Here is a 16,308-nt window from a genome sequence, read left to right as displayed (position 1 = left end):
ATTCAGGTTGGTCCTTGTTAATTTATTTGTCTGATTGTCTCCTGTGGGGCTGGTGGTGCAGGTTTTGTCCATGTGTCCAGTGGGTCTGTGGGGGGGGCTGGTGTGTGATGGTGACTCTTGTTCTTTTTCTTTTTCAGTGTATATAGCAGGCAAAGCAGCAAAAGCTGGATACCCTCCTGCAGTCTCTGCCATGCCAGGTCCATACTACATCCCCAGTGTTCCTGTAGCTGGTGTCCCGTCTCCTGCTGTGCTGATGGATAAGTCACACCCCCCTCCCTTAGCCCCAAGTGAGGCCAGCGGAGGAAGCCAAAATGGTAATTTGCAGTGCCAGGCACAACATTCAGTCCTCTTACTGGGAGTAGGGCTGGGAAGGGGAGGAACGATTGTCACTGATCGAGTGGTGTGAAGAGCAGAAACACAGGGAAACTGCATTTTAATCCTGTCTCTGACAAGGACATTTGTATTAGGGCCACGTAGTCTAACTTTTCTAGGGCCACCAACACAGAGTCAGTTTGTGGGTGCCTAATTAGGTCAGCAGGGAATGGGAGGCCAAGTTCATGTACAGGACCTCTCTCATTACTGCTGCAGATGTTCGCTCGCAGAGGACAAAAGGATGAAGATGATTTCAGTAGAGCAAAGACAGGAGTCATTTTCCCCTTAGAGCTGATGCCTCACAAGCTGCTTTCTCTTTGTAAACTGTCCTTCCAGCCCTCTGTAGGGCACTGCTTGGACTCTGGGTGCAGTTTTTGCTGCATCATGTTTTACTGTCCCCGTGGCATTTTGGGCAAAGTAACCTATTCCCATGGTATTTCTGCCCAAGATCTTTTGGGGCTGGACCGTGTTCTCTACTTTTACAGAAGTCAGTAGGTCACTTTTTTTGTTCAGCCTTTGCAATTGTGAAATGTGAGTGATGAAAGGCTTCTGACTAGAAAGGAATTGTGGATCAGTGTCAGACCTAGAGCCTCAGTGTGATGCCTTTTGTCTCAGGGAGGGTCACTTTGCTGCTGCAAAGGAAGCTTCCATCAAGGAGAGAAGAGGGCAGATATTTAGTCGCATGTATTTCAGGATCAGAGTAGCTATCTAAATTCAAATATTCTGCAGCAGAAATTACTCTTACCAATGTAGATTCATCACTGACCCAGCTACATGTCTGATTTCAAAGCACCACACTAAGTATCAGTTGTTAAATTAACTCATGACAGTGTGTTGATAAAACGTATCTGAAAAGACAAGATTAAATAGCATAAATTGTTAAGCTTCTGGAACAACCCTACACATGATTCTGCTGCCCCAGTCAGACTATCAACCTTTCTGGAATTACAAAAAGTATTTTCTTTCAACAATCATACTTTTTTTTTGGTCACTGAGATCAAAACAGAGCTATGAAATAGAGCATTTTGAAATAGGAAATAAATCAATCACTGATCCAATACAGAATGTATCCAATTCAAAAACCTTTGTCAGAAAATGATGAATGACACCCCAGTGCTTCTATTTTTTTCTCCTGTGAAAAATGTCACTGCACATAGAGTGTGGTGTTGGTTGTGGGAACTCCAGGGATTTTTTAAGAGTCAGATCACAGCTCCCAGTCTTTTCTCTGCTAGCAGAGCACAGGTTCAGAATAAAAAACAGAGGATACATTTGGTAGCCAAATGGAATGGCTCTTAGGATCCCATGATCCTTACACAGAAAGATGCATTTCATATATAATACAGCCAAATCAGGTGTCTGGACTTAATCCCTCACCTCAGGACTTCACAGGAAATAGTGTATATGGCAAATAAAAGCATTATCACAGAGCTTTAACCTTTGTGGCAAGGCAACAGAGATTCTTAAGCTTTTTAAAAAATTAATCTTTTTTGGCAATAATATGGACAAACCCTTAATCTGGATCATGGACCTGTTGTTCAAGGTGTTTGAACTGTGGAGCTGAGTGTTGTAGCCTGTACTCTGTTCTTTTAAGGTCCTCCACAATGCCAGAATATCCTCTAATGACAGGCTGTAGAAGAGAAAACATTGTGTGGCTTTTCCAAGCTACTCATTTGCTTGCTGGCTGGCCAGGCAGCAAGCTAAACAAAACAGGTAATAGTTGCATTTATAATAAAAACCTTTCTCAGAAGGAGAATAAAAAGGCTCCGTGTCCTCCATGCAGCTGGTGTAGGTCTGATCTGAAACTGTGTATCTTTGGGACTTCACCTTTCTGTCAAGTCCATTTAAAAAAATGAGATTGGAAGTGCTGGAGGTCAGAGACTGTAGGATTCTGTAATTCTGGCTTAAAGTTACATTTTGCCCTAGATAGATTCTGTGCTTATAAATGACCCCTGTGAGGGGATCTAGTGAGCCAACTCAGGCCTGAGGATATTTAGAAAATTCGTCTGGGGTTACATAAAAGCAATGTGGCGAAGCTCAGATTAAGCCTAGGAACTCTATCAAAAACTTAGGACTGAATGCAGAAAAAAATCTCCCAAAACATTCAGCTGTCTTAATTAGAAGAGTGTTGACAACACGTAAGTTACGATTTATGCTCTATTTTAAATGCAGTGGTTACTTAGAGGCTCTTGCATAGATCCTTTAAATTCTGCACACAAGGAAGCTTTTGGTCTTAGATCTTTAACATGAAAAGGGTATAAGGATGAGACATCATTTACTTCCTAAACATACTTGTCTGGAAAAAAAGAGTAGTGCTGCCCTTTCTGGGGAGGGAAGACAGCTTACAGTTTTGGCTGAGTTGATTCCACCCACAGAAGAATAAAAATAGTGTCCAGTTAAATACAAATTAAGCATTAGAATTTTATGAACTGTTCAAGAGAAGAAAATATGGAAGAATGTTCCATTCCCTTTGACTTCAGTGAGTGGTTCTGGACATGTGGTCAACATCTCTGCATCTTTATTTCTTTATAATTAAAATGGGCTTAAAATTACTCTGATCTGATTAAAAGATTATGGCAATTTACAGGTGAAGAGTGTGAGGAAGAAACAATAATATTTTTGGTTCTCAGCTGAAGGAATAATGAAGAAATTTAATAAATTGAACATTTAGTACCATTATGAGAAGTATCTGATAAAAAAACATAGAGACAAAACTGCTTCCTATGTAGTGGAAAATACTTTTTATGAGCTGTTCACAATAATTTTTGCAGATTTAAATACAAGATTAATTTCTAGATGCTTGCAGAATTAACCAAAAAATTAATTTGCCTTTTGATACACAGCGCTAATAGCAAGTTTAGTATGATGCTAGCATGAAGCCTAGCTTAATTCTCCATCAGTTCCAGGAGCTATAGAGGTTGCCCAATAGATGTTTGGCACAGCCTCAGTGTGAGCAGTGGCTCTGGGGAAACAGAGTCTGGGAGCTGCCTTTTCAAGTTCCCCAAAGGTTATGAGAAGGTCAGAGTGATTTGCTGGCCTGTATATAAATGAGGTGGCAGCTTAGCTGAGCTCCTAGTCCACAAATTAGAAGAAAGAATAGCGAGAGGCCTCTTTCCTGGCACAGAACCAGACAGAATTGAGGTACCAGGCATGATGGTGGAGAACTGCCCTTGCTGCTCATGCAGTGCAGCCAGAGCCGTCACTTCTGAGGGCAGTCAGTCCAGCCTCACTTGAGGAGACGTGCTGTGCTTCCACTTTGGGAGGCAGAGGCAGAGGCAGGATTCCTTGTGTTCTGTAAACCACTGTCTGCATTTCCAGCCACTGTGCTCTCACTCACTCACCAGGGATAATAAAGCACACACTGCTGTCAGCTGAGCTGTCTGGAGGCATGTTAAAAGAAGGACCCTTATAGACCCCTACTATACTTTTACATCCTATACCATTCCCAAGTGCAGACACACAAGGTAATATCTCAAGATATTTTACAGGTGAGCAGTCCAAACTCACAGTAAAACACTTTGCTTCTGAAGTCTACCCATGGCACAGCCATTCCTGAAGCACAGCATGGTTATTTCCTAGTGCACAGAGAGACATGCACAGCAGTCTGGGACAGGAGGTGCCTAAGAATACCTCTGCCAAGTCCTTGCTCAGCCCACACAGCACATACTATGCGACTTACTACCAAACCCATATGTTAATAGCTCAATGTGTTGCGGTGGTGAGGGATAAAACAGAAGGAACAGGTTGGCTCAGAACCACTGTCCAAGTGTTTAAATTGTTCCCCAGTAGGAGCATTCATGCAACACTGCAGTATTCCTGCAAGGGAACATGTTAACCCCATGCAAAGCAGGCAGGTTCCATTTTGTAGTGCTAAGTGAATTGTCCTTACAATGGTTCTCTAATAAGGCTGAATTTGAGGGTTGTAGTCTTCTCTTGTACCTAGACCTGAATTTCTGTCAATCCTGAAATAGCTCTAGGCTGATACCTTTGTTAAATAATCTGCTATGAAAACCTTATTTTCTTCAAAGAAGGGGTGGAAAGGTGGAATTCTCTGCTTGCTGATCATAGACCTGCCTTAAGGTAGTCAGGCTGTTTGTAGCTGTTGTTAGTGGGTAAAGTGTGCACGGAGCTAACCTGCAAGAGTTAAATCTGCTTTGGCTCCGGGTGTATAGGGCCTTCTTTTTTACACACGGGCACACGGACAAGTAAAAAAGCTGTCCAGACTTCCCAGAAGTCAAGCATTTAATGTATGTCTAAGATATATACCTTTTCTGTAAAGAAACCTTGTAAAAAATCCCAGAGCAGGCAGTTTCACAGCTACCAGTGACCTGGTTGGCCTCATCCCTGGAGTCAGTATAAATCTCAAAGCAGCGTGGTGTACTTTGTGGGACTTTGTGTTTCCTTCTATATTCTCTGGAGCTTCTGGCACACGCTCTTCAACCTGTGTGAGGAGAATTCATGGGGGTGGGAGGGTGGAGTGGTCTTGCACAGTGACAGCTCCCAAATGCTCAGCCACCTGGTTCTCCTGCAGACTGAGAGCTTAGAGGAAGCCTGATCTTCTGGGACTGCTTCTCCTGTACCATGACAAATCTTTTCAGTAGTGCTGAGGAAGGAGAAATGAGTTCTCCTTTTCTCTCTGCCATCATCTATGGGAGTTGGAAGTTGGAATCACTCTGTGGCAATGAGGGGGTTGCTTTTGTTTTAGCTGGGCAAAGCGGGCCAGCTCCAGAGCGACTCTGTCTCACAGGAGGGAGGGTGAGGTGCTGTGAGGATGTCCCACCATGCTCAGTGTCCATCACTGGATGCACTGGGTTGTACAAATTGGGCATTTCCGAACCATTTTTGCTGCTTCTGAAAATGATGCAAGTTCTTACAACTTCACATCCCACACTGTAGATGAATTTCTTGTGAAGCAGCGACTGACTCAGTGTGTTTTGACGCAGCCTACCTGCCTGCAGACGTGAGCTCAACTATAGAAGCAGTATTGTGGGAAAGGCTCCTTGTTCTTACATGGGTTTTCTTCTGATGTTTTCTTTTTCTCTCCCTAGCAGTGCGCAAAGGGTACAGGATCCAGACTGACAAGGACAGGGACTCCATGAAGGTGCTGTACTATGTCGAGAAAGAATTGGCTCAGTTTGACCCAGCTAGGAGGATGCGAGACCGATGTGAGAAACAAGCATGGTTTGATTTTTTTTTTTTTTTTTCCCACAGATCTAAGCAAGACTGGGAAATTCATAGTTAAATTTTCACTTGGTTTGCCTCAGGGTCAGCCCCTAGGATATGATATCCAGGATAAGCTGATTGGGACAGAAAAAGTTTAGATTTTAGGTATCTAGAGGTATGTTCTGATTTTAAAGGTCTGGTGCTTACCTAATCATTCTTAGAACAAAGTGAGGGATACTGAAAAGCTCATGAAAATTGTCCACTCATAATTAAACTTTGGGTTCATCAGCATCTGAAAAACCAAGTCCCCCTCATTCCTTCTGCAGCCTGTGGTGTGATAATAGCTGGGATATTGTTGTCGCAATTTCTTAAGAGTGTGGTGTCTGTAAATTCCCAGCATGGCAAAATAAGAGAGGGATGATTTTATTGAAAGTGTCTTTTGTGGGCTGCAGTGACCACAGTGTGGGTTGAATGAAGCAGGAAGTTTGTTTGGAGTGGCTGATGCCCTGCAGCAGGAGCAGGGTGCTGAATAGGGACATGGTGCAAACTCAGAACTGAGCTTCTGTAAGGAACTCTTCACTGTCTTCCCATAGCCTCTTGTAAACTTTTATTTCCTTCAAGGCCGAGGCTGCACTTAATGTGTGTCAGAATACAAACCCAAGTGAGGATCTTTCCAAATCAGGAGGCAGAGGTGCAGAATGGAACAAGCTGTGTGGGGAGGGCTGGCAGTGCTGCTCCTTGTCCTGTGGCTGCTGTGTGCAGAGGACAGTGGCAGACTGGGGGCTCAGTTCCTGTGGGCAGCACACGGAGCTAACCCATGTTAGGCACTGCTAGAGGCTCACTTAAACCAGACGTGTGGGATCCTGAAAATCATTGAAGGGAAGGGCTTTAAGGAATGACACTACATCAAAGCTCTGTACAGATTAGGCATAACGAACAAATTATATATACTTCTAAAACAGTCACTGCTGAGCACACTGTCTTCTCCACCCACAAGATTTACTATAAAAAGACCTCTGCAGATTGGTATGTCAGGCCTACAGATGTCAGTGTGCTTGATGGAGTAGAGACTGACAGTGATTCAGATAGACTTTTACTTTTTCCTTAATCTTTTTTTGAGGGAGTTGCTTTTGTTTTAGCTGGGCAAATCAGGCCAAATCCAGAGCCAGCCTGTCTCACACCAGGAAAAGGGGAGGTGGCACAACTTCTGTGCTCTAGTGGTGTCCCACCAAGCTTGGTGACCACATTGCAAGGGCAGGGAGCTCACAGGTGGAAAGCTCTTCTTGAAGGCTGAAGTCACTTATCTGGAACACTGGCATCTCACGCTATTTGTGATACCCTCAGAATCCCTGCCTGGCAGCCATCAGGCAATGCCCATCTCATTTCTTTCCTGCATCCTTCCCTGCAGATAACAACACTGTCTCTGAGCTGAGCTCGCTGCACGAGGAGGACCTGAACTTCCGCCAGCCCTACCGGCAGGCGCGGAGGAAGCCTCTGCCCCCCGCGGGGGACATGGACGGTGACGCCGAGTACTGGGCAGGAGTCGTGGGCAGCGGCAGCACCTCCAGATCACAGGCTGTGTCTGATTACAGGGATGAGCGGGACAGCTACTGGCACAGGTGAGGAACACCACATCGGGGGGTGCCTCTATCTGGCAAAGTGGTAAAGAAAGCAGAAGGGACAGATGGACTGGTAGCTCTCCCCTATTTCCTGCTGCCTGTGCTCTGCTTAGCAGGAGAGAGTGGCTAGAGAGAAATAGGAAATCTGGACATATTAGATGAGGTCAGAATAAAGCTGATTTCCACAAGCCTGCTGAAGCTTACCCATCTGGGTAAAGCTAGGTACAAGCCCCAGTCCCAGTGGGATGTGAAAGTGAGAGCAATACAGAACCAAGCCAGCCTTCCCATAGTGTGAAAGTGCAAATCTCTCTCTTGAGCTTTGTACTTGATGCCTCCAGCACTTCCCAGTGCTGGTGTGCTTTATTAAATAGGAGTCACACCCTCCTGCTTTGGTGTAGCTAGACAGGTGCTCCAGGCTTGAAGGACTCGCACTCTGGTGCACAGAAGAGAGATAGCATAACCCTTTCCTCAAGCAGCCCAGCATTCAAAAAGCAATGGCAGGGGTTTTCTTCCTTCAGTAGTGGGCTATTGTACCAGCTCATTGTCTTTAAACCTGCTTCAAAACTGCCCTGCTGTGAGCTTTTATAGCTGGGCTCTTGGTTTTTTCAGCAGGATATACACCCACAAGCTCTAGGATGAAGGAGAAGCAGGTCCAGCCCTGCATGTTGGAGGACAGGGCAGGTGCACCCTGGGGGTAACCTCAGGTAACATTAGACATGAAGAACCTGAGCTATCTGCACTAAGCTGCCTTTACAGTCAGCGTTGAACCCAGGGTTTCAAGGATGTGATAGATTCTCTTCCTGTGGAAGATGATGAAAACAGCTCAGATGATTCATGCCCCCAGGAGGGCCTGTTTCCCTCCATTGTCTGCAAGCAGCCTAGGGGATGCGTGCAGCTGGATCCTGCCCTCTAACTCTACCTCCTCCCTCTTCCAGCCAGCAGAGATCCAAGTCGGAGATGCTGTCCCGTAAGAGTTTCTCCGTGGGAGTGCCGGCCGTGTCCATGGATGAGCTGGCGGCCTTTGCCGAGTCCTACGGCCAGCGGCCGCGGCGGGCGGACAGCCAGGAGATGCGGCGCTTCGAGCGCTCCGAGTCGCACGGCGGGCGCGGTGGGGGGCTGCCCCACCAGGACAGCTCCCTGGAGGAATACTACACCAAGCGCTGCAGGGGCAACCGGGAGCCGCTGACAGACTCGGATCGGGGCTGGTCCTACAGCCCGCCACGGAGACGGGCCCACGAGGAGAAGCACCTACCCAGGCTGGTGAGCCGGACGCCCGGAGGGAGCCAGAAATACGATCACTCCTACCTCAGCAGCGTCTTGGAGAGGAAATCCCGGAGCTATGACGAGAACGGTGACCATTGTGCGACCCCCTCGAAGCTGAGCTCGCAGCCCAGCCAGAGAGGAGGCAGCACATACTATGCCTGGTCACCACCCTCCACCTACAAAGCCGAGAAGTCGCAGCCGCCACCGCCGCAGTCATCGTCCCCCGAGCAGGACGAGGAGGAGGAGGAGGAAGACAGCCTGCCCCCCTACAGCGAGAGGGAGCTGAGCCGAGGCCCTTCCTACAGGGCTAGGGAACAGGCCTACCTCAATGCCTCTGACAAGAAGAGGAAAAAGGACCCCAAGAAAACAGTGAGGCCATGTCTGGTGGTCCTGGTCCAAATAGGCTGAGTGGAGAGCCACCAGGCAGGGGTTACTAACCCAAGTTGGTGGGCAAGGGGGTTTTCCAGGAGAGTGACACCTGGGGTCTAGGTGTCACTCTCTGTGGGAAGGGGGGAAGGAACTGGGGGGGCAGGAAGCCAGAAAAGGTAATAACTCTTATACAGGAGTCCATGAAGGAAGGGAAAGCCAGATGTGTCTGGGACTGGGGAAGTAAGGGATGTCTTTGGCATCTGTGGCCTGGTAATCCAAGGTGGTGGGAGTTTATCTAGAGTTCAGGAGGATCATGGTAGGGAAGTTACCCAGGCCTTACAGAAATTACAGCCTTGCTTTGGCCTTGATTCTTGTTAAGGAAGGGTTGGGAGGCTCTTGTTCTTCTGGACTGGGACAAGGCTGGTAGCAGGGGATGATGTAAGAGACTTCCTTCTGAAAGGGGTGAGATCACAGACTCCCATGGGTGCATGGGCCCATGGGCTCCCTTGGGGGCCATTCATGCCAAAGGCATTCCTCCCCCAGGATACCAGCAAGTGCAAAACATCCTGCCACAATCCAAGCTAGTGAGGCCTGATACGTTCATGGTTGCTGGGGAAGGGGATCTTCTCCATCTAACCCAGCTGGGAAGGCTGCACCATGAGGGAGACCTTATCATTAGAGTAGCTTGGCTGTGAAAGAGAGGACTGGATTGTGAGTGTACAAAGCTGTTGCTGTTTAGTTGTGTCTCTGTCAAAGCTTTGTCTGTCCCTTTGTCTGTTCCAATGAGAGCTTTCCTGTTGACATTTAATCTCCTCTCTTTCCTCTCAGAATGATTTCCCAACAAGGATGTCCCTTGTGGTTTGAACTTGTTGTGGACCTGTCATGTTGATGGACTGGATGTCATGAAGTGACTGCAGAGAAGATGCAGAGCAACAAGCAAGACATGCCTCTGTGAACCTTTGCAGCCATCAGCCATGGACTGTTTCAATTTTTTTTTTCATCCAGGGGACCTGAGGCTTTTGTAAGAGACGGAATCCCATGGACAGCACTCAATCTCAGAGGCTCTAGGGATCTGCCAAGAAAATGAGGCTAGGGCTCTCTTTGGCACCCTGTTTTCCAGTGCCCTCCATTCTGCACTGGACAGCAGCCACATTCCTACTGTCCCTGCAGCCCTCCCTGCAGCCATGAACTACAAGTGAGGCTGCCTTTGTGCCTCTTGCCCTGTCCCACGTGCAGAGGGAGGCCTGTGTACCTCTTGCTCTCTCTGTCTCCTCAGTTCTCTGTTTGGATCAAAATTGTCTCCACACTTAAAGCCTTTTCTGTATCACCCCTGTGCTGGGAGGAGGCCTTGTTCTTACAACTGCAGACTGCCTCCAGCTGATCAGGCCCTAAATCACAAAAGAAAATCCACATCTTTTCAGACACTGTAAGAAAATGACTGATGAGATGTTACCTTGAAAAGGGCTGAACGGGGAAAGAGACAATTATGAGTTGGTTTGTTCAATATATTTAGTTCTGTTTGTTGTGTGATGAGAGTTGCAGGTGAGATTGATGTATTGTTTTGAAAGTGGGTCAAAGTAGCTTTTATTGTGATGAGAGCATGATTTGTTTCCCCCTGCCCCCAACTGTGTTTTGTTTTGATGCTGTTGTATTTTCTTGCAGCTCAACTGTGCCCCTGTAGAGCTTCAAGCTGGAGTACCTACTCTGCTGTTTTAAAAGCAGTGCTCTAGCCTTCCTACTGCTCTGCTTCCAGCACCACCAGACACTTCTGCCACTCTAGTGAGTGGCTTTTTTGTTTCAAGGAAGCAAAAAGGGGACAGTCTCAGTGAGAAGGCAGCTGCATACCATCATCCTGTGCCGCTGGTATCACTCCTTTCTGGGAATAGTTTCCCAGAAGAAACTACTACTGAAGAGAGCAGGAACAGCAGTGGGAAAAGAAGAAGCACTGTGGATGGAAAGAAGCTTTGAAAGTCACCCTTTTCACTTAAAACTATTCCATTCACTTTGGCTGGGATGTGGTTTTAGTGGCTGTTGTCTCAGGAATAGTTTTATTTAGAAGTGAGTGCTTCACACCATTTGGAAGCCTGACATTCTGGTTTTCATGGGGTATTATGCAGTCATTTATTTAGCTGCTAAAATCATCGTGTGAGGGAAGACGATGGGAACATTTTAAGGTCCAGTATCTTAATCCCTATTACACCTAGAAACTTAGTGCCCTGTTGTGTTACGGACATTATCAGCCTCTGAAATTACATCTTTGTTGTTCCTCTGGGAATTTGGGAAGCTGTCTGGCCTCATATGCTTAGACTGGCAGTACTGTTTGGAACAAAAGGTATATTAATATCACTGCAGTTCTCCATAAAAATGATAGATTAATTTCTGTGTTACTCCTTTGCCAGATAGCTTACCCACCAGGAATGGTCAGAGGAGAGGAAAACTAATCCCCATAGATTTGATGTTAGTTTTCATGTGAGCAGGTGAGTTGAAGAAAGGATAACATTCTTCTCCCATGCTCCTCTAGTGATGACTGTAGTTTTGGAAATCCCAGTCCTGGGTCTTCATGGCCAGAGGGAAATTAACCAGCAGGAGCATACGAATGTGGAATTGCAGAATTGTTTGTGCAGGAGGTAGCCTTTAAAGATTTCAACATTTAAAGTTTCAAACCTCTGCCATGGGAAGGGATGTCTTCCACATAGGAGGTTGCTCAAAGCCCCATCCAACTGGACCTTGAACACTTTCAGGGATGGGACATTCACAGCTTTTCTGGGCAACCTGTTCCAGAGCTTCACCACCCTCACAGTAAAGAATTTATTCCTTGTATCTAATCTAAAATTACCCTCTTTTACTTGAAAATCAATGTAAAAAGTCCATCTCCATCTTTCTTGTAGGCCCCTTTAGCCACTGGAAGGTTCTAATGTCTCCACGGAGCCTTCTCTTCTCCAGGCTTAACAGCCCCGACTCTCTTGGCCTGTCTTTATAGAAGAGGTATTCCAGCCCCTCTGACTATTTTTGTCTCCTTCCTCTGGACCTGCTCTAACAGGTCCATGTCTTTGTCTGGGTAACCCCAGAGTAGAACACAGTACTCTGTGTGGGGTCTCAAGAGAATGGTGCAGAGGGAAATTCCACTCCTTGGCCTGCTGGTCACTCACCTGATGCAGCCCAGGATGTGGTTGGTTTTCTGGGTGGCGAGACCATGTGGCTGGCTCATGTCCAGTATTCATCCACCACTGTAAAATTATAGAATTGTAGCATGGTTTGGAAGAGACCCTAAAGATCATCTAGTTCCTCAAGTCCTTCTCAGGGCTCCCAGTCCATTCTTCCCCCAGTGTGCACCAATACCAGGGATTGCTCTGACTCAGGTGTAGCACCCCACACTTGGCTGTGTTGAACCTCATGAGGTTCTCATGGGCCTGCTCCTCAGGCCTGTCCCAGGGTCACTCTGAATGGCATCCCGGGCATCATCCAGCTTGGTGTCACCCACAGACTGCTGAGAGGGCGCTCAGTCCCACTGTCTGTGCCATTAATGAAGGTTGAACAGTGTCAGCCTTGGTGCAGGCCCTTGAGGGACAACACTTGTTACTGATGTCCTTTTGGACACTGAGCCATTTACTGATGCTCTGGATGTGGTCATCCAGCCAATTCCTTGTCCATCTAGTAGTCCATCCATCAAACCCATCTCTCTCCAGTTTAGAAATTAAATGTTGTGTGGGACTTATGTCAAAGGCTAGAAGTCAAGGTGCATGACATCAGATGTTTTGTTATCCATCAGTGCGATCACTCTGCCATAGAAGGTCTCTGAGTAAGCAGGTGTGATTTATCCCTGGTGAAGCTTTAATCACTTCTCTCCCATCCATCTGCCTTGAGATGGCTTTCAGGAGGATCTTTCAGGGCACAGAGGCAAGGCTGATCGGTCAAGAGTTCCCAGGGCCCTGTTCTTTTATCCCTTTAAAACGGATCTGATGTTTCCCTTCTACCAGCACTGGGGACCTGACTGCCTGAGTGTCATGACTTTTCAAAGAGGGCGAGCAACTTAGCAACTGCATTTACCATCTCTCTGTATTATGGCTGGAGAGACGTAACATTTTAAGTATTTTAATCTTTTTTTTACCATTAATTGTGTGTTCTTAGGAAAATCATAGCACAGTTAGCAAGAGGTGGGCAGGTGCCTGCCATCTGAGGTCTCTGAGGCTTTGAGAAGTCTACAGAGCTACACTACATGCTGTTTTAAATCAAACATTTAATTCCTGACATATGAGGATTCTAGTAAGTTGGTATTTTGTTACTCTGAAAACCTTGGCAACCCTTGTGCCATGAATTTCAAGGCAGCTTAGCCTGCTATCATTTCCCTTAGCCCCAGGAAACACTTGACATAGAAATTTGAAAGTGCATCTAACTATGCCAGAAAGGGGCCAAACCAGCGGTTTTACAGTCTCTGAATACCTCTATATTTTAAATAATACTGAAAGCCTGAGCATTACAATCTTCTCATTTCAGTTATGTTCTGTCCCTTATCTCAGTCACTGTAGTTTATTTGAACAAGCCCTCAGGAATGAGCTCTGTGTATTAAAAATACAAGTCTTCATTTACTTGAGTCAGTTTTGTTTGTTCAGTGCTGGTACTTTGGGGTATCTGTGCACTGTGTGTAAGAAGTTGCCATTTATGTATCTAGCTTATAAGTAAGTAGTTGCAAGCTAATTCTTTTAAGAAAACTGTTTTAATTGTACAAACAACTGTTTGTGAGAATTTGGAAACATCTCTTGAATCTAAGTACCTGGAAAAGTACTGAAGATTTTATGACTAGTGATTCTGTGAGTTTTACCAGATGATAAAAGTTTCAGCTGCAGAAAAAAAGGAGGCCTTAAGTCCCTTAAGTCAGATCTGAGCATCAGCAACCTTGCTCTACAATTTTGGATTTGTATCTCTCTGTACAAATCTGCAGGAATTTTCAGTTACTGATCATGTCTGTCCTCAGGCCACCTTTATTTTTCCCATTTGAAATGTGTCTGCAGCAGCAGCAAATGGACCAAATCAAGAAGTGAGGGGTGACTAGAGTGTCTGCACAGCTACACAACCCTAATGACCTGTGACTCCTGCAACAGGGGAGCAGGGGGCCAGACACTGACAGACAGCTCCAGAGGAGCCTCATGTTTCAGGAGAGGAGTAATGGTTTGTGTCTGTGCCATCTTTCAGAACACCTGCAGAATGCTGGTGCTGGGAAATAATGAGCCTGGTTAATACGAGGTCTTAAATTATAAGTTTTCCAGTGATGAATTTTTATTGCTGGCATAAAATTAAAATCGTTTTCTTACTAGATACAGATGTCTGGGTCATGTCAAGGACATGGAAAGATTTGTGGTCTTAAAATGACAGCATCACAACAGTGATTTGCTAAGAAAATAGATAATGAGAGAGAATCCTGTAAAAATTTAAAAGAGCCCCTAGATCAAAAGCGGGATCAAGCTTTAGCAGTAGATTTGGCTGTACTGTCAAAAAAAGTGATCTTGGCTACTGGAGAAAAAAAAAGGTTTTGACATAATGGAATGGGAAAATAAATATCAATGGTAATGACTTCTCATCAATCCCATTATTCCTTTAAAGTACATTGTAAAAGTTCCAATGGGTGGTTTCAGTGTGAACATCCTCAGAACACTCAATTTCCACAGAAATGGAAAATTAACAAAACTAGCACTCTGAATTTTTGATAAAACCTCAACATTTATGATCTGAAACAGGCAGCCAGAATTGCTCAGGGCTTTTGCTGGCATATGGTACAAGGGACTGGAGTTTTAACTTTTCCACCTTTGTTACTGGGGTTGGGTCAGGGGTGGCCATCAGCACCACAGAGCTGCATCTCTGAGAGATAAAGGACAGCTTCTGGGAGAGATCCCTGAAAAGGAGCAATCACAAAATATTTCAGCAGCCAAACCTTGCCACAAGCTGTTCCAGGCACATAAATGCAGCATCACGGTGTTTATCATGCCTGGGTTATTCTGAAAATAATTGTAATGATGTGGAGATCATTGAGAAACTGCATGGAGCTGTCTTTTTCTCCAGGTAGCTTTCACACAACATGTGGGTGAGGATCCGTTCTTCGTCACCAAGTACCAGGTTTGGCACATGTGGAAATAAAAGCTAAAATGGGCTTTAGCCCATTTTTTACTGGAGCAAAGTACAATCCAGGAGCCAAGAAGCCTTTGGCATCTACCAGGTGCTGCAGATTTGCCCCTATAATTCCAGAAACTTCTGTGGTGTAGCATCTCCATCAGGCTTTGCCAGCTGTACATGCTTTCTACAACACTTGTGATGTTGAAACCACCCTCCTGTCACCTGGGGCTTGTAAAGTCCCTTTCTCATTTCCTGGAAGATCAGAGAAGGTATCTACTGCATGATGTGAAGGAACAGCTATCATTTTGATGTGATCTCAAAAATGCCAGCTGGATTTACCAGCATTAGAAACAGCAGAAATCTAAAGTTAGCTAATACTGAAGGAAGGAACCTGCCATGATTCCCATATGAATGCTTTTCTGACCTTTATAATTCTTTCTGACGCTCACCCCTGCCTGCACAGGGGCCCTTGCCAGGGGAGGCCATCACCTCTTCTCCCTTTTGCCTGTCATTTTTTGTCACGCTTGTAATGCTTCTATGACCCCACTGCTTTCCTTTGGCTAATTCCAGTCAGCCTTTAATGTGGTGCCTTGGGGTTCCAACTGGTTTGGATGTAGAATAAGTGGCATTTTGTAAAAAGGTACTTTTACCTCCTATAAAAACAAAAATTACAGAATGCCCCAACAAAACCCCAAGCCCTCTAGATAGTCTCTCAAGCCCAAGCAGGGGTGGTATTGGAAACATTTTAAACATTAAAGCTGAACATAATTTCAAAATTGGTCAGTATTTTTTTTAACCCCAGGGCGGCTGCAGTCAGAGCTGTGGAGTGCAAACAGCAGGAGTAAATGCATTCAGGTTTCATTGTCCTTGGTGAGGGCAGCAGCAGAGAGGAACAGCATTTAATGAGTCAGAAAGCAAATGGAGTTCCAAGGTGCTATTACTTGCACGTGAGTTAGAAGTGTGAACTAGAAGTTGACAGGCTTGGCTTAAAAGCAAAATTCAGTCCAGGGAAACTTGAGCCCTGGCCCAGGAGTACAGTTCTCTTGCTGTTTACAGATGGGCTGGGCTTTTTTCCTGCCTCTGTTGCTGCCTGCCACAGCCATTTCCCAGCCATCACACAGTGAGTGAGTGGCTTTCTTTGCTGCTGTTATTTTACTTAGATTATCCTCCCCTGTAATGAACTTTTTCAATATGAGGGGGAGAAGAATGTAACAATGCTCTATAATGAAAATGTAACACTTTTATAGCTTTTTGGTAGACATCCATATCCCCAATTACCAAGCATTTATACATTTGCCATGTGTACAGCATCGAAGTCATTGCCTTTGAGCTGTCACCATGGAGAATAAAAGCAGGAAAAGCTCCCACCAATCTGCTTTTTTATTATCCTGCAGGCAAATAATTTGCCCAGTTTTTGCTA

General features: G+C 45.6%; 1 protein-coding gene across 5 annotated transcripts in view; it reads left to right on the top strand.

Annotated features, from left to right (window-relative positions):
* The window catches only part of ILDR2 (immunoglobulin like domain containing receptor 2), a 40,570-nt gene extending 26,212 nt beyond the window's left edge, over positions 1-14,358 (top strand). For 3 of the 5 annotated variants that reach the window (XM_030263498.4, XM_030263489.4, XM_030263510.4), the window contains 5 exons: positions 138-314; positions 5,418-5,534; positions 6,941-7,151; positions 8,087-8,783; positions 9,612-14,358. In XM_030263498.4, coding sequence (XP_030119358.4) covers positions 138-314; positions 5,418-5,534; positions 6,941-7,151; positions 8,087-8,783; positions 9,612-9,647 — 1,238 coding nt within the window. In that variant the 3' untranslated portion in view covers positions 9,648-14,358. The remainder of the gene's footprint in view (positions 1-137; positions 315-5,417; positions 5,535-6,940; positions 7,152-8,086; positions 8,784-9,611) is intronic. The other 2 variants (XM_030263501.4, XM_072923782.1) reach the window with 1 other exon arrangement.
* Positions 14,359-16,308: the final 1,950 nt, after the last annotated feature.

This window comes from Taeniopygia guttata, chromosome 1 (genome assembly GCF_048771995.1).
Source record: "Taeniopygia guttata chromosome 1, bTaeGut7.mat, whole genome shotgun sequence".
NCBI classification, from domain to species: Eukaryota; Metazoa; Chordata; class Aves; order Passeriformes; family Estrildidae; genus Taeniopygia; species Taeniopygia guttata.
Note: the sequence above shows the minus strand (reverse complement) of the source record. Positions and strands in the feature narration are given on the sequence as shown.